The 22,504-nt window shown below is 34.1% G+C and overlaps 4 protein-coding genes across 4 annotated transcripts; 3 read left to right on the plus strand and 1 right to left on the minus strand.

Moving 5' to 3' along the window:
- The first annotated feature begins 481 nt into the window (after positions 1-481).
- Positions 482-13,385, plus strand: LOC105618219. Its single transcript, XM_012199761.1, is given in 10 exon segments — positions 482-589; positions 2,793-2,984; positions 3,188-3,538; positions 3,889-4,211; positions 5,508-8,310; positions 8,312-10,078; positions 10,538-10,783; positions 11,482-11,705; positions 12,011-12,191; positions 12,406-13,385. Coding segments are annotated over 10 exon segments (6,471 nt in total). The 3' UTR covers positions 12,682-13,385.
- A 1,130-nt stretch (positions 13,386-14,515) lies between these two features.
- LOC105618218 (protein disulfide-isomerase A6) lies at positions 14,516-17,248 on the plus strand. Its single transcript, XM_012199760.1, has 6 exons — positions 14,516-14,564; positions 14,854-15,047; positions 15,375-15,599; positions 15,729-15,935; positions 16,010-16,335; positions 16,930-17,248. Exons 1-6 carry the CDS (start codon positions 14,516-14,518, stop codon positions 17,246-17,248), a joined length of 1,320 nt encoding a protein of 439 aa, XP_012055150.1.
- Positions 17,249-19,398: 2,150 nt separating this feature from the next.
- Positions 19,399-19,978, minus strand: LOC105618220. Its single transcript, XM_012199762.1, has 2 exons — positions 19,939-19,978; positions 19,399-19,775 (listed from the first exon to the last, which is right to left on the minus strand). Exons 1-2 carry the CDS (start codon positions 19,976-19,978, stop codon positions 19,399-19,401), a joined length of 417 nt encoding a protein of 138 aa, XP_012055152.1.
- A 557-nt stretch (positions 19,979-20,535) lies between these two features.
- Positions 20,536-21,424, plus strand: LOC105618221 (28S ribosomal protein S14, mitochondrial). Its single transcript, XM_012199763.1, has 3 exons — positions 20,536-20,613; positions 20,791-20,928; positions 21,239-21,424. Exons 1-3 carry the CDS (start codon positions 20,536-20,538, stop codon positions 21,422-21,424), a joined length of 402 nt encoding a protein of 133 aa, XP_012055153.1.
- The last annotated feature ends 1,080 nt before the right edge of the window (positions 21,425-22,504 follow it).

The following is a 22,504-nucleotide window of genomic DNA, read 5'->3' on the forward strand; positions in this document are numbered from 1 at the left end:
CGTTGAAAGTTGCTTCAAACACGTAAGTTCTCTCTTTCATAAAGTTGGCGAAGAAGAAATTGTGAACTTGACATATCGTCTCATATTGCAACCTCTATTTATCGTCAGTACAAGTAGACTGTATGACTACTTTAACAAAAAGTTTCTTTTCATTTTTTTTTTTTTTTTTAGAAATTCTATATTAGACCTAAAATAGCACATGTCGTGCATGCACGAACCATAGTTTTTATTTCTAAATTTTTGTAAAAAGTTTAGAAGACAAAAAGGCTTAATCAAAAGTAAATTAAAAATGTGAACCATTGCAAACCAACAAACTCTATAAAACTATAAATCTATGAACTGCTTGAAAAAATTAAGATAAATGATTTGTAATTGGATGAAATCGTGCCCGAGTTTTCAATGTGAAAGAGTTTACGTGGGGGAACTCTCAAAACAAACACAAGACTGATGACATTCGGAAGAACTGAGAACCCAAAGAGAAATGCATATCCGGTCGCAACAGCTGAGCACTCGCGGAGTCTCCATGGACATGAAAACATCATGGGCGGCTCCGGAACACGATTCTACGTTTCCTAATTTGGAGACTATGGTACATTGATTTCAAGCTCGATACAAATTTCGAAAATGAAGTAAATGTGTCACAAGATACAACAAGATCCAAAAATAATCCAAGTCCGCAGTCCAAAATTTATTAGTTTCTCTTTATTAGTTTCTCACAATTTTTCAAATTCAATTGTGTCTTTAATGAATGAATACCATAATTTTTTTTTTAATCAGGATCAATACAAAATTATTGTTTAATGAGCACGTTTTAAATGAAGACGGAGAAGTAACACAAGTAGGTGATCGTATCATTAAAGCGGGTCAACGTCATGCATTTCGTAAGACAGTATCCTGAAGTTGGAAAAGGAGAAACTGCGAAGTGAGGTATGCGGGAGAAACGGGAACATCGCTATTCTATATACGGTCATGTATGTCGGAGTCATCGACTTCACGAAACTCGGGTAGTCCGCGTGCGCCCAGACGATTTAAATCGACACCCAATTCATGATCCTTCCTAAAACCACGCATACGCTTTTATCGCATGCATAAAACGAGCGCAGTTCTGAAATGCAATTCACATATTATCTATTTTTAAGCAATTAACCCTGCCATTTAAATCTTTTTATTTATTTTTATCTTTTTTGTCATTTCTTTATTAGCAATCAGTTATTAACAGATTGAATCATTATTGAATTATATTTAACTAGAATACAATGAAAATATAGCTATCATGTTTACAATTCATATCGTTATAATCTCGCGAGCGTGAATTACCATTTACCAATGCAACACATTACAGGTATTTATTGGGTTAAAGAAATAATGATAATCCTATTATACAGTCACAATAATGCATATAATTTAACTCTCTGTGGTTAGGGAATTTATTTCCTATACCTGGAAAATATTTTTGCTTCGCAATACTGAATTAATCTAACATTAAATAAATATACATATTGTAAGATGGTTGTCTAGAATTCAATATATCATTTTAATGCAATTTGTATGTATATACATCTAAACATTTTCTAGCATATTTGCCAGTTATAAAATTACAAGTGTAAATTCAATTAACATATTATTATTATCAATGATCTTTGCGCTGAATTTATGAGTTTATGCTTGTAACTGCATGGTATACAGAGGCAAAGTGTCCAATATGGCGGGTTCATTAGAAATGAATCAATTAGTGGCGCGGCTGATTGCCGATGCAATCATCGAGGGGATATGCAATTAGGAGGTGCTGCATGATTATTAAACCGCAGTTGATCCTTGCTCTATCAAAACGAATTTTATACAAAATTTCAATCGTTACAAATGTATTTTAGGCCGTTATGTTATAAAAACATAATTTTTTTTATTGAAAGAACAAAATTAAATCTTCACGAAAAGATTTTGCTCAAGTATCTAAAAATTTAGGTAGGATATAGATCTGAAAATAATTTTGTGGAACCATTAAAATAATTAGAAACTCTAGAATGATTAGCAATGCTGCAAAAAGCAATTTGACGTACTAGTAATCAGTTTGAGTGTCTTACATAATTATTTTGGTGATACAACAAAACTATTTTTAATTCTATATTTTGCTAAATTTAGATATTACAGCAAAACCGTTTTTTTCTATATTGAAGAAATATATAGAAGCGTTCCATTTTAATTTACTTCTTTATAACATTCAATGAAAACGTATATTTCAAATGCTATATTATCACATTTTTTAAATCTATAGTTTCCCCATCGGAAAAATCTTTCTTTTTCCAATATACGATTATAATTAAATCAATACAATTATAAAAAAAAAATCAATTCCAATTTACAGAACGAATAGCAGCACGAATCTATTTTTTTGCCAACTCGATTTATAAATGCAATTGGGACTTTATCTTTTTAACGCGGCTACATAATAATCGTGCGAGTTTACAACTCTACAATCAAGAGTAGTACCTTTAATAATATACACCTTGGGAGTAAAAGAGCCAAAACGTCGGGGCGGCGCAGGATTAAGAGACGAACGAGCTGCTTGAGCATAATAATGAGTTTACTAACCCCCCTTGCATGTAGGTTAAAGGTGAATCGATGAGGCAGCGCCGGTGCTTGTATGTGCATCGTTCCTATAGCCTGCAAGTAGAGCTTGCCGCGATACCATGCACCTCTCGCATGCGAGCCGACGTTCCAACCGCGGGCAACGTCGGCCCGCATTTCTGCGCGGTGATACGCCGATGCTCAAAGCGAATTATTCCATGATACAGGCTCGCTTCCAGCAGAAACAGCTGCAGGAGAAGGAGCAGAAGCTGCTGCAGCTGTACGACCAGCAGCAGCAGAGAGCCTACCAGGTCGTACAGCGAAGTAGCGCCGGTTCCAATGGTTCCGGTCCGATCAGAACCGCGTCAACCGCGACAACGACGGCATCCCATACGACCTCGACCTCGCAAGGTGGTAAGGTAAGTGAAAAAACCAGTTTATCTATAAACTTGTTTTATTGTACGTTGATTTGTTTCTAGAAGTGATTTTAGAAATATAAATGCCATTTTTTTATTTCTTTCGCAAAGAAATGGGATTTTAAATTGCAAATTTAGACTATCTCGAGTATAATTTCTCAGAAAGATTTCTTTGAAATCTTGCTCGAGCTTTAATTATTGTACAGGTGAGGCAAATGTTCGACGAGAGACGGCAGACTACCGTGAAGGGAATCGACAGAAGCTACCCGCTGGAACCGCTTGAGAACAAGCTGCGAAAGCAAGCGAATACAAACGGCGTGGCGTCGCAGAAGAATGATAATGTGACGGTGAATCGACAGTCCGTGAAACGCGTGTCGCGTGCGGATGTTAACAGCAACGTTAACGTTGGCAAGCCTGTTGTTTCTTACCATGAAGAGATCATTCGCGAATCGTTTGGCCCGTCCATACGTCGTCATGATGATGAAGACGAGTACGGCGTCGAGAATCGCATCACTACGTTCGCCAATGGACATTATCGTCACGAAGCTGATAATGAGGTTGGCTGCGCGTGAAATGTCAATACTTTGCTTAATCTTTAATTTGATGTTGCATCCTATATAGAACAATTTTTCTGAAATCTTTTAGGAAAGAAGTCCTTATCTCAATTAGAATTCTAATAGATTTAATCAGAAAATTCTGATTCGTCTATTTTCAATTAGAATTCTAATTAATTCGACTAGACAATTTTCTCAGTGTATATCTAAAATCACAAAATTAAAATTAAAAGAGTTGGAAAGAGTATTCCCTTGAGTATATAATTTTATTCAAAGCAGCAGTTACTCTGCTGAGCACGTTTCAGAATTATTGTTATTTTTTTATTATCTGTGTGTTAATATCTTGTATGCAGCAAGAAGAAACATTGGATCAGGAGACGGTAGAGAGAAATCGTATGATGGCGAAGATTCATCTAATGGGATTCGACGAGACTCTGAAGCATCGAGTGAGGAACGATTTGGAGAGCGAGGAGTTTCCTGAATACCTCATGGTGAATGTGCCCGACAAGCTCTCGAAGAAGAACGTTACGAAGAAATTGTCTCAAGCAGAAGAACGACTCGAACGATTCAAGAACGCGAACGCAAAAAGAAGTAACATGCCGAAACAGGCAACTTCGACCAATACGGTGATAAGAAAGCGGTCGGAGCAAATGATTCCGACAAAATCCAATTCCAGGTAAGAACGTTTCTCATGTTATTATTGAAACTGAAATTAAATGAAGAAGTGAAATAATATAATATATTAAAGAGATTATTTTAATGTGTTATGAAATTAAAAATCCCTGAAATTAAAAATTAAAGCCCGTATTCATATTTCATTGATGAATGTGTGCATTTATTTTTGAATTTCTATACAACTGTCCGCAAAGATCCAAACTTGCACAACGTGTTAATAACTAATAAAGTCAAGTAAATACAAATATTCATATTAAATGTTATAAACGTTTAAAGATTTATAAGCAGAATGCATTTACTATTATTTCTAGTACAGTAAAAGTATTTGAAAAAATTCAACAATTATTAGTTCTATGAATAAAAGTCTGCATTCTTCCTTCTAAAAGAATGCAGGCTTTAATTTATCAAATTAGTGATTGTTAAACTCTTTCGAATATTTCTACTATACTAGAAATAGCAATAAATGCATTCTACTCTTAAATCTTAAATATCTATTCAATCTCATTAATATATTGTGTAAGTTCAACCTTTGCAGATATCTTGCAACATAAATTACAAGATAAATGCGCGTATTTATCGGTAAAAGTGAATTGTAAAATATTTATATCTATTATTTATTTTATTTATTTACATCTATTATTTACGTAGCTGTATAAATAATTGTGAATCTCGATCATCGACAATCGCTAACAAATCGCCGCTGCTTGCCAGAATTAATTTACATGCCACGTAGTTGCAATCGCTATCCTCGATTATTACAAATACTGCGCTAACAATGTGTTCGCAAAGAGTTCAAAAAGAAAAAGAGATCTGAGGAAGAGCATAATAATATCACATGATCGTTTTTGTTCTAATATGTGTTTATCTAACCCCCGCCTTATCGCCGTAAACTAGAACGAATATTAAAAAAAGGACAGACGGTGGATAACTAATTTGGCAGAATCGTATTGCATAAATGAGCATTCGGAGAAGAGTAATTAATTTGATTAATCTAAGTATGCAAACGAGTGAACAAGTACCTCTGTTCCGATCCGAGGAAACATGCAAAACCATCCAAGCTTAATTATCATCGTACGCGTCGCATTTAACCGCAATTCACGCGGGGCAGATTTAACACTAGGCTGAGAGAAAACTATAACTAGCGCAACGTCCACTACAAACAAAAACAACTAGCGCTAATTAGCTTGGGCGCTGGGCGAAAAATAAGGACGATCGCTGTAAGAAAAAGCACGCCTCATTTTTAACGATTCTGCTTCAAAGTCGTTCTACATTTACTTTCTCGACTGTGCGTTCTTAGAGAATGGAGCGAGGTCGCCGGAACTTCCCCAACCAGCACGAGAAGCGGAAGTAGCCTGACCTCAGAGCGCAGTCAAAGGATTCTTGAAAATATAAACAGTCCCCTGCCGACTAGAACTCGCATAATTGACGAAATGAGCTCGAGACGACGGGAAAGTTCGAATACTGAGACACTCGGTCAACGCACGAATCCGCGAAGCTTCTTAACAAGAGAAGCTGCAAAGGCGAAAGACACTTCGAGAATTTATCCCAAACGTAATGAGTACATATCATTGACGTCTGATGGAAAAATATTCATAAGACGTAGCATGAATCCGCAGGTTCTTTGTAGAGAATCCAAAAGATCTGGCACGATTATGAGCATCGACCGAAAATCTGATTCATCCGGATCACCATTATTCTATCAAGAAACATCAACAAAACATAGTAAAATTCCATTTTTTCTTAATGAATCTCGCAAAACGAGTGAATCTAGATCATCCTTATGGAATGATAGAGGAATTTTGTCAAAACAAAGCGCGAATTCACAATATTTCTCTGAATCCAAACGATCAGAAACAGCTATGAGTACCGATCGAGAAACTATTGGATCCAAATCGTCCGAAAGGAACAAAGGAACATCAACAAAACGAGATACCAATTTTGATCGGAAAGAAGTTCAAACAAGTACGAGTCTTGGCCGACAATCTTCTTTATCTAAATCGCCATTGTATGAAGAAAAAATATTAAAAAAACGAAGCACCAGTCCGCAATTTTTCTGCAAGGAATCCGAACAATCCGCCACAACTATGAGCATCGATCATCCAACTAGCGAATCTAAATCATCGCTGTATGATCATGAAATAGTAATGAAACGAAGCAAAAGTCCACGATTCTTTCTCAGTAAATCTGAACAATCTCGCAAAACAAATGAATCTAAATCATCGGCATGGAATGGCAGGGGAATTTCGTCAAGACAAAGCACGAGTCCACAATATTTCGGTCGTAAATCCAAACGATCCGAAACAGCTATGAGTACCGATCGAGAAAGTATTAAATCCAAATCGCCTGAGTGGAGCAAAGGAATAAAGAAACGAGATATGACCGATTTCCAACAAAAGAAAGTTCAAACAAGTCTTGATCAACAATCTTTTCCATCTAAATCATCACTACATGAAGAAAAAATATTTAAAAAGCGAAGCATCAGTCCGCAATTCTTCTGCAAAGAATCCGAACGATCCGCTACGACTATAAGTATCGATCGTGCAACTGAGGAATCTAAATCGCCGTCATACGATCATGAAATAGTAATGAAACAAAGCGAGAATCCGCGTTTCTTTCTCAGTGAATGTGAACAATCTCGCAAAATGAGTGAATCTAAATCATCAATATGGAATGACAAAGGAATTTCATCAAGACAAAGCACGAGTCCACAATATTTCCGTCGTGAATCCAAACGACCAGAAACAGCTATGAGTACCGATCGAGAAACTATCGGATCTAAATCGTCCGAATGGAGCAAGCGAAACACAAGTCCACGATTCTTTTCAAGAGAAGCTACAAAGGCGGAAACTTCGAAAATTTATGCGAGAAGTAATGAATGTAAGTCATTGACATCGGATAGAAAAATATTCGTAAGACGTAGCACAAGTCCGCAGTTCTTTTGTACAGAATCTGGTACAACTATGAGCATTGATCGCAAAGTTGGTGAACCTAGATCGTCATATGATCGAAAAGTATTGAAGCGAAGCGCAACTCCAAGACTGTTAAACGGAAAGACCAAGGAACGATCTGCAATCACTACGAATATTGATCGGAAATACGGTGGATTTAAATTGTCTGAAGTTATGCGCAACAAACGCTCCGCGAGTCCACAATTTTTCTGTAAAGAGTCTGAAAAATCCACTACAACGATGTTGATAGAACCAAGATCGAGATCAAATTCTACTAAAAATTTATTAAATCAGCGCAATTCAGATACTTCTTATAAGCGACCTATAAAATCTTCGATTGATAAAAAGAATAGTTTTACGAAAGATGGACATACTTCAAGTCCTTCAGTTGCTAAACATGAAGTGAAAAAGGCTTTGGAGAAAACCGATGTTTTCAGCAATATTACAAAAACTCGCAGATCGTCGAAAATCTCGGAGATCTCCGCGACATCGTCTAGCTCGATCGTAAACCTCAAATACGGTTTGGAATTCAATAATATTTTCCAGTCAGCAGGTCTGGTCCGTAAATTTATGAAGTCTCAAGATGGAAAACAGCGCTCGATTCGTCAGTCGCCCTCGAAACGTAACACAAATGTTCGAATCTCCGCAAGAGGTAATCAATCGAAAAATCGATGTAAAACTTCTGTCCAAACAGCAAGATCACCATCTATCGAAGGTAGGAAAAGAGCTACGCCAGAATTTTCTTGCAAAAGTATCACTCCGACGGAAGTTGACATGGACATTCAAGAGATTACTATGACGGATCATCGTATTGAACGCGACAAACTGCAAAAAGCGCCAAGTCCAATATCGAAGCGACAATTTGATGGAACGTACACGAAATCGTTCAATAGTGGAGCGAAATTCAAAACCTCGATCACCTATCCCGTTCGCAAACCGTATAGAGAAAGAGGGTCCATTTTAGAATCAAACGTTTTCAAATCGAAGGGAGGCTTCTCCGAAAAAACATTCATGGGTCGTCAAAGCGGCCGAGAGAACAAAAATGTCAGCTTGAATAAACTCGGCTTAAATCCTACGAGCGGAAGTTCTCGGCGTATCATAAATCAAGACAAGATAGATGAAATATCTTCCCAAATGCGGAAACAATCCACAAAAAAATGAAGTTAAATATAGTGCGACTCAATCCACGAAACGTGAAGACCGACAGCGCGCGAGTTCTCAGTCTCCGATTCACATGCGAAATCGTTCTGCGGAAAATAGAGCAGTTGGCAGTCCGAAAGTAACATCTCCTGATGTTTCTGAGATGAGAAAATATCCCGATACAGTTTCGCCGATTTTTTACGACTTCGCGGAGAGGAGGACCAAAGGAGCACGCACAAAAGTTGATCAACCGCAAAGTTTACAATCTGCGCGACTAGTGCAGGGTATTGTGAAGGACAGGAACTTGTTTATAAACGACAAATATAATCGAGGAAAAGAAAGACATGAAGATAAAAATATATCGGTAGATGAAGTTGACGCTGATATCAGCGTAAAGTGTCAAACGGTAGTCAAAACTGCTTTGACTAAAGAAAGCAAAGATTATAGCAAAATTATTCGCTCAAACTCTGCTGATCGGATTACAAGCAAAAGGGTCTTCCTTCGCGAAACTACGCCGATGAACTCGAGTACTTCAAAGAAAACGATTTTTCCGACGAGAAAATATGGCAGGCGGCACGACTTAGAGTCTAAGGTTTCACCACGAGTCTCACCTTTACGGAAAACAGCTGAAATTTCTCGTGGCATCTACCCTCCGAAGATTTTCTCATCCCAGAATATCATAGCGAAAACGGATCAAAGCTCCACGTTCAAATTTTCGACATATACCGTCGAAGACCGCAGACGCGAGAGTGTCGCGAACAAATTGGCGGAATTCAATAAAATGAGCGTAAAATGTAAAACCGAAGAACCGAAGAATATTGTAAGTGAATTTTCTAAAACTCAATATGAGGACAAATATAAAAAAAATCTCGAAAGGATGGACTCTGTGGAATCAGCGTTGAGACGATTTGATTCCATAGGCGCGGAATTTGAATGTTCAAGTCTGACGAACTTCCAGGCATCTCCAGATATCTCCTTGCAGACGATGGACCAAAAAAAAGTTGTTAAAGAATCAATCGATTCAAAAGGAACGACAGTCCCTTCTCGTAAAGTAACGAATCATACGATTTTAAAATCGACGCTGAAATCTCCAATTGGTAAAAATCTGAAAACTAAAAACGTCGTAAAAGTGCGTAAAAGTGATTTAAGGATTCTTAAAAAGGAGACTCGTTCCTCTAAGAGACCAACAAGAAGTTCCATTGAAAGCAAACAGAGATCTACGAAAATTCAATCACCAGCGTGCAAGCGGCGATTGTTTGAATCCGATTCAGAGAAAGAGCTTCAAGAAGAATTGCCAAAATTGAGTTGCACAAAAGCGCGGAAGGCTGAAAATTGTTCTTTCGTAAATATAAGATTTCGTAAAGACGAAACAGTCTCAAACATAAGGTCTTCCAAAAGTCTCGATCGCGACATTACAAAAGAATCGGAAGAAACATTTACGTTTTCCGTGAAACCGTTGCGGTCCATCGAGGATATTCGGAAATTGATCGATAGCGAACGAAATAAATCAGTCACTACGGAAGAATCGAGGTCAGCGATTGCAAATCAGCGTTCGGCCTCGCGAGAGAATGTCGATGCGAAGAGATCGAGTTCCGCAATCGATGCAGCAAAAAACAGGACCGATCCCGCGAGACTGACTAAAATCAAATCCTGTGTATCCAGGATCACGAAGAGCCCGAGTCCCGATTTAGCTGCGATAAAGCAGCGCGAAATGAATGCGCGAACAACAAGAAGAAGCACTCCTTCATCCCCCTCAAAAAGTCCTGATGTTGCCCCTACGGTGAGTACAATTACAAAAAATCACTAATCACTTCCGAAGCTGATGCCAAAATTTGTAACACTGGATTTGTAAAGCCCACTTAACGGATGCTAATTAAAAGATATTAATTAAATTCAAAGAACCAAAATGACGTAATTCATATAAAAAAGGATGAATATTTTAATAAAAATAATCCTTTATAGATATGTAAGAAGATTGAATTGTTTGACAAAGATTTTTAGGATTAAGTGGGGTAAATAGTCGAAGGGTTAAATCAATTAAATCATTAAAGATTGCCTTGTAATGAAGGTAATCTTATTCTATTCTCTTTTTTTCATTTATTTAAATATTTTTAGTTCTATCTGTTATCTTTTTTGTCTCTTTTTTGTATCTATATACAGTAAAACGCAACTTTTATTCATTACTATTAAATTTTTCTACAGATTAACTATTTTCGTTAAATTGTAATCATGAAAACAGAATCAGCGTACAGAATCGAGGAATCAAGAAGTGAAACCTTCGAGAAGATCAACAAAACGTGCGGATTCGAGCGGGAGTAAAGTAACCGGAACGATCGATACAGTTGACGGCATCGTTCTCCAAAACGGTTCGCCGAACGAATCCACGAAGAAATCCGACGCCTTCATGGTCGACTTCGACGATCGATCATCGAAAGAAAACGACATGATGTCGAAAAAATCACCGATGAAAAAATCTTCTAACGACGTAAGAGTGATTTTTTTTTCTTTTAAAACTCGATACACGAATGTTTTTTATTTTATTGTTTTTATTGCATGAGCTAAGTGATGCGAAATAATACATTTTTAGATTTTCGTATCATTGAAATTGATCGCTACAAGTATAACGTAAAATATAGCTTACTTCATGTTACTCTCTTATATATCTATAAATCAAATTAAAATCTGCACAAGTCTAAAAACGTTCTTTAATATTAACATATGTTAATATTAAATTTTATGTATTTTAAATGAATTAGTAATGAGAACACCAGTCTAGTGCAAAATAAATATTAATCATATTTCTATAATCTTCTCACGGTCATGCAATTTATTTCCAATTCCATTGCAATATAAACAATTGCAATCAGAGTCAATTGGCAGATATGATCTGCCAAAAAATCAGAAGAAAACTCGCATATTAATTGCTGAATTCGGGAGAAAGAACTCATGAGGGCAATTAATAAATTTAAATTAAATTACATAAGGTATAATTATGTTAACCTTAGTAACCTAAATTTTTATTTCGCCATTGAAAAACAAATTATTCAGTCAAAAAATTTTTACATAATGCGTACGTTTTAGGATGTATTCAAATATAAATTCAAATATAAAAATATATACAGACGTATATTTTTATGCAATTTATATTTATTCAATTTATATATGCAATCTATTTATTTGCAGAAGCAACAGAGAGCTTCCAGTGCTTCAGGCCGGCCAACCTCATCGTCGAATTCCAGTGTTAACTTAATTCAAGATTCCAGTACGAAAAGAATGGAAAGTGAAAGAGGGAAAGGAATAGGGAAAGGAGGGGGTAAAAATAGAGGTAAAATTATAGAAAAACCTTCTTCCAGTAATGGCAAATTTACAAACTCAGCAAGTTTCAACGAAGATGCAACTAACGACATGTAAGTTTTTCCAATAATCTCTGTATGTTTTAGAAAATATTTTATGTCAAATAAAAGTATGTATAAATTATCATTAAAATTATAATTTTTATAATTTATATTTGTGCCAGAGAAAAAATGCCACTTTGATAAGCAGTAGTAACAGTTACGAAATGTGAACATTATTTTTATAGAATTTAATATAATTTCTATTATAAAATATTAGAAAAAAATAAGAACTTAAAAACTTTCATATTATTTCTTAATATTAAATACAGACGTAAAGATTAATTATTAAAATTATTCGCATTATTAATTGATGACAGGAAGGGCTTGGTAAAGTGTAAAACATGCGGACGTAGCTTTGCACAGAATCGAATCGATCTTCACGAAGAAATCTGCATGAAAACGACAACCAAGAAGAGGAAGCAGTTCGATCCGGTGATGAGCCGAGTCAGAGGAACCGAACTCGAACCTTTCGTTAAGAAAGGCTTCGCTAAACGAGAGGTCAGAATCAAGAAATAGAATTTCTTCAAAAAGAATCGATGACTGAAAGTTATAATTTTTCGATATAATATCAGTAATATCAAGTTTTAATACATAAAAAATTAATCCAATGAATTATTTATCCAATTTATTTCGCGAAAGTCGAGACTCGATCCAAGCTTGTTTTTTTTCGAAGAAGATAACAGCATTTATGCGCTTTTTTTTCTGTTTTCAGAATAAAACGAAGAAGCCGGAAACCAAACCGGACTGGCGGCGCAAGCATGAGGAATTTATCAGCGCAATTCGCTACGCAAGGGAGACGCAGGCACGATTAGCGGCAGGTGAAAATTTGAGCGATCTACCGCCACCGCCGCCCAGCGATACCAGCGATTACATTCAGTGCGAGCACTGCGGCAGGAAGTTCAATCGGTCCGCCGCGGAGCGGCACATTCCGATTTGCAAGCGTATGCATGATAGGAAGCAAACGCAGGCATCGAAGGCGAGACGCTAAAGAGGAAGTTGCGGCGAACACTCAGGCTTTTCCCAACCTCTCCACGAAGAAAAATCTTATATTCCTAAATAGCGTTCACTTTTTTTAAGCGACTTTCTTCCTTTCGTTCTTTTTCCACCGATTTATAAATGTAACACTCCCTTCCGTCTCGTACGCGAATCGCGATCTTACTCCATTTCGAAATTTTTGTCTGCTTCACGCATATAATGTTGAAACGTAAATAAAAGATTTCATAGAAAATTTGAAGAACTTGTTTCTATATTATTTCAAATTTTATTAAGAACAGCACAGAAATAGAATCATCGATTGGAATATAATTACATGATTTGCAATGTTATGACGTTTATTGAAATGAGTGAAGCAAATGAAAATAATATTAATAATAAAAAAGATTATATTTGAACTAACGGCATGTCGTAATTGGTCGATAAATTCGAAGTGATCGAATATGACAGCAATAATCATTGATATAAAGTCAAATAGGTACGCCGCTGACAAATATCGCTTTTTATTCGTGATGTTGTTATCGCCTAAACTGGAGCTTTGAATAACTATCGATAAAAAAATTTTTATCAAATGAATTTTTATACTCATTTCGTAATTAAATTGCATTTTTATAACCGCAAGGATTATACACAAATAAAGATGTAAAAAGATGCGCCGATATAATGTACATGAAGGAAATATATTATATATAGCACGAATATGAAGGTGAGTAAAAATCGTAATTTTTTTCACACATAAGACAACGAATTGTACGATTCTATTTTAAATTTCAATCGATTACTTAATTCTCAAAAAAATTAAAAATATTATTAATTATTTTATTTACATAATGATATTTATATATATATATATATATATATATATATTCTAGTGTTGTAATTAGAGAAATTACGATTTAATATCTTAGATATTAATTTTTTTATTTCCATTTAACAAAATCTTTAACAAAAATATTTTTATCATATATATAATATTCGAATTATTTACTTTTTCTTGCAAATTATTTACTATACAAATTGCGACTATTACATAACAACATATATAATGTCTTTTTTAAATTAAATTAAAATTAAATATTTTCTTTTATTTATTATGAAGTTTATAGTAAAGTCTAAAGTGAATGTATTACATTTTTTAATATAACTTTCAAGACTTGTAACACTCAACTTTTCTTAAATTGTATTTCTATCTATTTTCTTAGATAGTAAAAATTTAAATATACTACATTCTCTAATATAATTTTTCAAATTTCGTGATAAAGTCTTTAATTTTCAAAATTTGACAATCTTTTAATTTTGCATACTATAATTATCAAATCTCTTGGACAAACGAATAATTTGAATAATCTCTTTTCATTATTAAAATATTACAAAAATACAATACATTCATAAAATATGATGACATTTTTTATGTACTAGATTATAACCTATATTCTCTGATAAAAATTTTTCTCAGAATTTTTATGTAAATTTAAAAATTTTTTAGAACTTTTAAATAATTTTATAACTTTTTAAAGAATTTCTCAGGTTTTTTCGCAGAGTTTCACGAAGAAAATCGAATATCGAAAATAGTAAGGAAAATGCGACGAACAATTCAAATTTGCACGCGCGCGTCTTGTTCGCGATTTGCGATACATCGCGATACATCGAAGACTCATGAGTACGGCGAGCCAATCGGAATAGTCCACGAAAAGTCGCTTGTCAGCGACCGAGATGCCACCAGTGCATCTGGGTGAACGTCAGAGCGGTCGGAGCATTGTGCGGAGGTGGAGTAGCGCGCTCGTTCACTTCGCTGTAACTTTCGGCGGATGTGAATGACTTCTGGTGCAATGTCTCGAGTCGCTTGTACAATCCACGGAATAATGTCGAGGCTCTTAGGTAAGTCACATGCGTACGTTTCACCGAATTATCAGCGCAGGATGCCGGTTATCGGCGACGTTGGTGGCTCTTAACGTTGCTACGAATTCCGGTGATATCGCTGAAGTTCTGTGTGAACGGCATCGCAACAAGTGTCTCCTCGAGATCCATTCCGTAAGAGAAACGTCACCATTCTCCTATGCTCCCACGCAGCCTATCCGCATAGCTTAAATAGTGTTTAAATAAGTAAATTTAGACATAGGTCCTCCTATGGACCATACATCTTGTTTGCATACTTTTCTCCTTGCAGGTGTCCTTCTGTTAGTCGCTGGAGCGAACTGCATGTACGCGTCCAATTCAGCCGTCGTTGATCTTAGGCCAAATAATTTTGATAATTTAGTGTTAAATAGTGATCACATCTGGGTGGTTGAATTCTATGCGCCATGGTGTGGACACTGTCAACAGTTGACGCCAGAGTATGACAAAGCAGCTACTGCATTAAAGGTGACTCCTATTTATATGGCTCATATTTAATTTTTCTATATAAATATATACACAAAGCATACATGTGAACATATATACATCTATCTTTAAATAATATTAAATAATATTAAGTAAATCAACCAGGAAATGTTCAACACAAATGAGCAAAGAAGGTGATATCCAATCAAAGCAGATCTTGGTGCCAAATAATATTTTGTATGAATTTTACAGTTATTTGAGCTAAAACTAATAAAATTAATACAAAATAATAAGCACCAAAATTTTTCTTTGACTGATATGACTTTTTTTTGTTCATTTATTACATATACCTTTAATTTATCCTAACAGGGTATTGTAAAAGTTGGCGCGGTAAATGCTGACGAACACAAATCTCTGGGAAGCAAATATGGTGTTCGTGGTTTCCCAACAATCAAGATATTCGGACTTGACAAAAAGCCGGAAGACTATAATGGTCCGAGAAGTGCAGCTGGCATTGTCGATGCTGCGTTAAATGCTGCCAATCAAAAAGTTCGAAAAGTGTTAGGTGGTAAAACTTCGGGAGGTGAATCCAAGGTAAACTACAATTCGAATATGACTAGCTCTAGATTTTTTATGAAGAGTATTGAAATAGAATATATGATTTTATATATAAATAAAAAAGATAATTTCCTGGCATGCAAATTACTAAATATTTATTTGCAGAGCAAAGATTCCAAGGATGTGATAGAATTGACAGACGAGAACTTCGATAAAACTGTTTTAAATTCTGAAGATATGTGGCTAGTCGAATTCTACGCTCCTTGGTGCGGCCATTGCAAGAATCTAGCACCCGAATGGGCGACAGCAGCTACCGAGCTAAAAGGCAAAATCAAACTGGGAGCTCTGGATGCCACTGTAAACACGTTGAAAGTGAGATACATGTCTTAAATATTTTGTAATGCGATTGATGTGATATATTTGGCCTAACGCATATAATATTGCAGGCAAGTAAATACGAGATTAAAGGTTATCCCACCATTAAATTCTTCGCACCGGGCAAGAAGGATGCTGACTCGATGCAAGATTATGACGGTGGTCGCACAAGCGGTGATATTGTTAATTGGGCACTCGAGAAATTAGCCGAGAATATCCCGGCGCCGGAAGTGGTGCAAATCACTTCCGAGAAAAAGCTGAGAGCAGCATGCGAAGACAAGCCGATCTGTGTGGTTTCTGTTCTGCCACACATTCTGGACTGTCAGTCCGATTGTAGAAATGGATATTTGAAAACTCTAAGTACTCTCGGTGAAAAATACAAAAAGAAGATGTGGGGGTACGCATTAAATTTGCGTATATGTTACTTTTAAAATGATTCATAACTGTTCCTTTTTTTCATGCTTCGGACATGATTCTGAAACCAATCGGTGTTTTTTTATTTTTCGATTTTTATTGCAAAATTTATTTTAAATTAACTAGAGAAGAAAGCATGTCAGTCAAACAATAGGATATTGATAAAAAGATCTTTTATAATTTAATTTTTCTAAGAAATTATAATCAAGTTTTTTTCGTATGAATTCGTCCAATATGTTAACTATTTTCACGGAATGTTCTGCTTTTAGTACAAGTGTCTATGTTAGTCTCCACTTATTAGTTTGTAAGTTATATATTCATAAAGTGATAAGATATAATTCGCAAATAATTACTAAATAATTATATTTCTACTCTGGATTTGAGTCCTTCAAAATTCTGTAATTGGTGAAGTACAACTGGTCTGTGAATTATATTTTATTGCCTTACAATTACACAATTATACAATTTTCGTATACTAATAACCACGGAAGCTCACATTTTACTTATACTGGATTTATTCTTAGAGTCACAAATACTATTAATTTAATTTATTTTAATTATTTTGCTTCTTGTACAGATGGGTCTGGGCTGAAGCTGGTGCTCAACCACACATCGAGGATGCGTTAGAGATTGGAGGTTTCGGCTACCCCGCGTTAGCAGCCGTTAACATCAAGAAAATGAAATATTCCTTGTTAAAAGGTAGTTTCTCATACGATGGAATAAACGAGTTCCTAAGAGATCTAAGTTACGGCAGAGGTGGCACTGCGCCCTTGAAAGGTGCTCAATTGCCTGTCATTATTGAAACAACGCCTTGGGATGGTAAAGATGCTGAACCTCCACAGGAAGAAGAGATTGATCTCAGCGATATTAATCTAGATGATAAAGACGAGCTATAACTTACTGAAAGCCAACAAGAAATTCTTCTGAATTCTTCTTAGAAGAATTTACCGCACACGACGTATATCGTTTCTAATAAAAAAAAATCTAATTAAGGGCAGTAACCGCGAATCGGTATACAAGTCACACTCGCCCAAAAATTTATTTTGTATTGTCAGACTTAACATCTATATATATATACTTAATAAGAATTTACATCAATTAATTTCGTAATGAAATTAATGATAATTGAATAATTCCATTAATCAATGGTTTTTGTATAATAACATCAATATATATATATATATATATATATATATATATATATATATGATATCATCATTTGTCGCTCTGTGTATTCTAAGGAAGAACAGTTCTCAGGTGCAGTTGTCTAGTTTTATAAAAAAAACGCGTTTAAGTAATTCTTCCATCCAAAAGCCAATTTTATACGGTTTTTTGTGTTGCATTTAAGAGAAGCAAAGTTTAGATCCTCGTCATAAAACGTGCGCATGTAATTCATATTGTTTGCATTGTTCTCCATGTGTTTTGATAAGAAAAAGGTAGAACAGTTTGAAGTACTCGCTCCGTGTATCATGATGCATTTATTAGCCTGCTTACTTTTGTAAAAGTAGGTTGTTTAAGATACACATAGTTTGTGTAAAAAAAAGTCCTATTTGTAATAAATATATATCATACATTTACAAGTATATTATTTCTACAGAGGTCATTTTTATGAGTACAAGTAGAGTTTGTAAACTTTATACATACTGATAGCACAAGAAAAAACTTTTCAGCAAAGCTATTAATTGCTTTTTCCCTATAACGGGATCAAATTTGGAGATTATAAAAATCAGTCTATTGTGATCTGTTAATATAAACATAGTTAAGTAGAGACTGATTTTTTTATGTTATCAATTCTGTAGCTTATTACCATTGATCATGTTTGACTCTAATCCTTTGCCTCCAAGGTCAATTAGCATAGCTCTGTGATGTTTCAGCCTGGAGTAATAGTTTAAAACTATTTTTAAGATGTTCAAGTTGCTTATAACGAAAATGGAATCGCATAATGATATGCTATCTTTTGTTATATGAATGAAACTATAAATGCTACATCAAAGAAAATCTTAGCTTAGAAGCTTTCCAAATGTTGTAGTATTTCATATAAAAAGGATGATAAAAAAAAAGTTGTTAAACTTTTCGTACGTTTCCATAGCATTATTGTACAATTAACTGAGTTTCAACAAAAAAGATGACAAATCACTGTGCGATTCAAATTTGATTAAGGACAACATAATTTATATCTTAACACTTCAAGTTGATACTGGACATGCCAGTTACAATTGAAAAAAGATTAAAATCAAACATGGTCACTAGTAATAGACTGGAGAATTGTTAATACGAGGAAAAAAGTCAATCTCATTACTAAATAGGGACACTATTGTCCGTATTCATAGTCAGACCTTGTGTACTTAAGGCTTCCTTAAATTTATCTTTAGATGCTCAATAACCAATGAAATAGAGTATCTAAAGATAAATTTAAGGAAGCCTTAAATATAAAACCTGATTGAATATGAGTATATGCTACATTAATATCGTCTAATAAAAAAACGAATATACTTTCTTGCAGTCTTTCAGAGTCTCAATCACAAGCAAAATGCCATATGTATACTATTTCTACTTATATAAACAATTATATTGAAAAAAATTTCTAAATTTTTAGTTAGAAATTTTTAGACACTTAACATATCTCCATTTTTAACATGTCACAAGATAATTTTTAATTTATAAGTTCAGTCTTTTTTCATATAACTGGTACATAAATACAATAAAAATTATTTCCATATCTATTGCTGTAAATGCTTATAAAATTCATAAAAATTCATTTCATTATTGCATAGTATGAAAACACAATGTTCTCAATCTTAATATTTTTTTACTCTAAAAAAGATTTCATGGCAGTGTTAAGTTATATAAAACTTAATTGCTTTAAACTTGTATAAAAATACTATTACTCTGAGTGAAGATGTAACTGTACTTGTAAAATAAATGTCTGTGGCTGGTATTCATAATCCATTCTTATTTCAAAACTGTCTTAAGACTATACTTCAGACAGTCTTAAGTATAAGAATCAACTATGAATACAGATCTAAATTATGTTTTCTTTTCAGATCTATCGTTTTAATGGTGCATCATTTGATATGTCATTTGATACATCATTTGAATCGCAAAATGCTCTCAATGGACGTGATACATTGTTAACATTAACGTTGTCACTAACAGTAGACACAGAATTAACATCTGCTAATTCTATGATATCATAGTTTGCATCCTTTTTGCATATATATGGATACAATAGAAAGATGTAATAAGTTATCGTACTGAATATAATAGCGCCTACAATTAATCCGATGATACCCCAGGCTGATACAATCATTTTCCGACCTGAAAGCGGTTGTGATTGATTCTTGGCTGCTAATTCTGTCAATTTCTGATTCGTCTTGTAATGCTTGGAACCATATAATCCGCTTTCGACTTCATGGAATATTACTGTAAATTATCGTCAAATATCAGGAACAATAATGTGGCAGAGAGATACTTTTTAATTTTGAACAAAGAACAAGAGTAGCATACTGATAACGCGGTTGTGATAAGGAGCAGAGTAAGCTCCAAAGTTTTGAGAAGTTTATCTGGAACTAAACTTAACACTTACCGAGAACAGAGATAATGGCTAAAAGATATATTGTCCTCATAATATCCGCGAGTAATCAGTCCTTCAACTGACCTATGTCAAAGATACAGATAAAGGTGTCTCGGGATTTTATTAGGCGCAGATAAGGACAATTATTCACGTTAAGAATGTTCGTGGATGTTTGACTTGACGTGGTCCATGAAAATGAAGGAGTCAGAAAGTCACTCTTTATCTGTGTGCACCTAAAATCTGTTCTACAATTGCATAAATGTAGTTGTAAGTAGTTGTAATTATAAAAAATTCACCAATCATTGCCAAATAGGAGAATATTCAACTGTGATTGGTTAATTCTTACAATCGTAACCACGTACACAATTGTAGAACGAGCTTAAGGGCGCATTTACATAGCCCGTATAAAGTTGTACCAGACTAAAGATGGAATGAAATTTAATCAATCATGAAAACCAACCTCAAGTTTAGTAAACTTTGCTTTGATTGGTCAGAGAGAGACCTATAAAAGCAATGAGAGAAGGCACCTTTATTTCTAGGGATTCTACTCGTCACATGAGAGAGATTAGAGAAATAAACAGCAATAGCACAACAAAAATAGCTGTAGATATGGCGATGATGATGTGTATCCTTCCACTTTTCAATCGCAGCCCTCTGTTGTGCGCTACAAATTTATTGGGATACGGTGTAAGTATGTGTTTGAACGATAAATTTTTTATAACCTCTAATTATATATCTGTAATTTATTGTGATTTATGTCATTTATTAAAATAAATAACTGATTAAGTCACAGGTTATTCAGCTATTATATTTGAAATCAATTAACATAAGTCATTTTCATGTCTAATTATGGTTAATCTGTAGCTACAAGAAATACGAAACTATGTCGGCTGCAGGGTATTGCGCGACCAAAAACGTAGAAGATGGGCTAAAGAGTATGCAGAGGAAAGATTGCGATTGGTTGCCTTGAAGCGTAACGATATTTTGCCAATCGAGATAAAAGTAAGAAGATTTCACTTGTAAAATAATAAATCTTGTTCTAATTACACATTCAGGGAATATTAAAAATTGATGACATAAAAATTTTCTTGTATCATACTGCTTGTCGTCAATGCATTTTTATATACAACTTATCTGTTTATGTAATTCTCTGCTATTTAAATGAAGCATATTATATCTTTTTCATATAGAAAACTTTGAAAATTATATTTTTTTAATTGTCATTTTTCAAATAAGAGAGCAAAAATATCTTTTAGTATAATAATGTAGTAATATGATATGTGAGGCAACTCAAATCACATAATTTTTTTAGGAACTCGCTGGCAAACAAATAGATGAAACAATTCCTAGACAGACCGCTTTGAGACAATTGACACCGAGATGTATTGTGACATCTCGAGGCCGAGGTACAATACAACGATGGAGAATATCACGATTCATCTTTCGTCATCTAGTCGATTATAATAAAATGGCTGGAGTGCAACGTGCCATGTGGTAGAACAATACACTTGGGCTATATATATATATATATATATATCACTTGTATATTGTGTATAAATGAATATTAATGAAGAGTAAATGATACACAAATGGATGTATGAATAGAATTTAATAAATTACAAATGGATATGAATAGAATTTAAATTATCAAATAAATCATGTGTTTCCCTTGATTTCATTAATATTGAGGAGCTCTATTTCTGTTCCATTTCTATCAAATTATTCTGTTAAAACAGAAGTCATGAAATTTTTTCCATATACAATATACATCAAATTAATTTTTCTTATACTGTCTTTTGTATAGATTGATAAGATGTATGATATTGAGAATTTTTGTATAGATTGGTAAGATGTATGATATTGAGAATTTTTTTTATTTGATATATTATTATGTGTAGAGAGTCGAAAAAATTTTAGTTATTTATTATTTCATTTTTGACACTGAAATATAAGACAATAAATTGTGCGTGTATAAAAAAAAATTAAGAATAATGCATTATATATTAGAGATTTTATGCAATTCTACCATCTAAAAATATGAACAACCAGTTTTTGTAGGAATTTTTAATTAAATAATTCTAATTTTTAAAAAGTGTTACAAGTTGTTAAAGCTGCAAATTATTGTGAGCCCAAGTAAAAATAAAAAGTTCAAGTAAAAATGTCAATTGCACAATAGTCGTATAACATTTTAAGTTGCATTATTCATTTTTCTCTGCTTGTTGCAACTTTCTAGGTTAAATATTAATATATGAAATTATTATATTTATGTGATAGAGCACTTACAATCTCTTCATATAATAAAACGCATTTTCATAATTTTGGCGCTTACAATGTTTTATGGTACATCTCAATTAATTTAATCAGGCAACGAATTAATTAGCTACAGAAAACTTAATGCATTAATTGTCAAGCACATATTAAATAATATGAAAAGTTTTATTGATTGAACTGTTAATCGTACGATTTGCATGAAAATTGACATTATACGAACTGAGAAAACTTTTTTATTTAATGAATGATGTATATGGCATCTCAATTATTCGGCATTATATCGATTATTATATGTATGTTTTTTCGT

This window comes from Atta cephalotes, assembly GCF_000143395.1.
Source record: "Atta cephalotes unplaced genomic scaffold scaffold00016, whole genome shotgun sequence".
NCBI classification, from domain to species: domain Eukaryota; kingdom Metazoa; phylum Arthropoda; class Insecta; order Hymenoptera; family Formicidae; genus Atta; species Atta cephalotes.

Excerpts from the sequence above, each read along its gene's own strand:
- LOC105618220 (XM_012199762.1), bottom strand. The coding sequence starts at position 19,978 with ATGAGGACAATATATCTTTTAGCCATTATCTCTGTTCTCG. Across the intron at positions 19,776-19,938 it reads AGCCATTATCTCTGTTCTCG|TAATATTCCATGAAGTCGAA; the intron begins GTAAGTGTTAAG and ends GATAATTTACAG.
- LOC105618221 (XM_012199763.1), top strand. The coding sequence starts at position 20,536 with ATGGCGATGATGATGTGTATCCTTCCACTTTTCAATCGCAGCCCTCTG. Across the intron at positions 20,614-20,790 it reads CAAATTTATTGGGATACGGT|CTACAAGAAATACGAAACTA; the intron begins GTAAGTATGTGT and ends GTTAATCTGTAG. Across the intron at positions 20,929-21,238 it reads TTTTGCCAATCGAGATAAAA|GAACTCGCTGGCAAACAAAT; the intron begins GTAAGAAGATTT and ends TAATTTTTTTAG.
- LOC105618218 (XM_012199760.1), top strand. The coding sequence starts at position 14,516 with ATGTCTCGAGTCGCTTGTACAATCCACGGAATAATGTCGAGGCTCTTA. Across the intron at positions 14,565-14,853 it reads AATAATGTCGAGGCTCTTAG|GTGTCCTTCTGTTAGTCGCT; the intron begins GTAAGTCACATG and ends TTCTCCTTGCAG. Across the intron at positions 15,936-16,009 it reads CCACTGTAAACACGTTGAAA|GCAAGTAAATACGAGATTAA; the intron begins GTGAGATACATG and ends ATAATATTGCAG.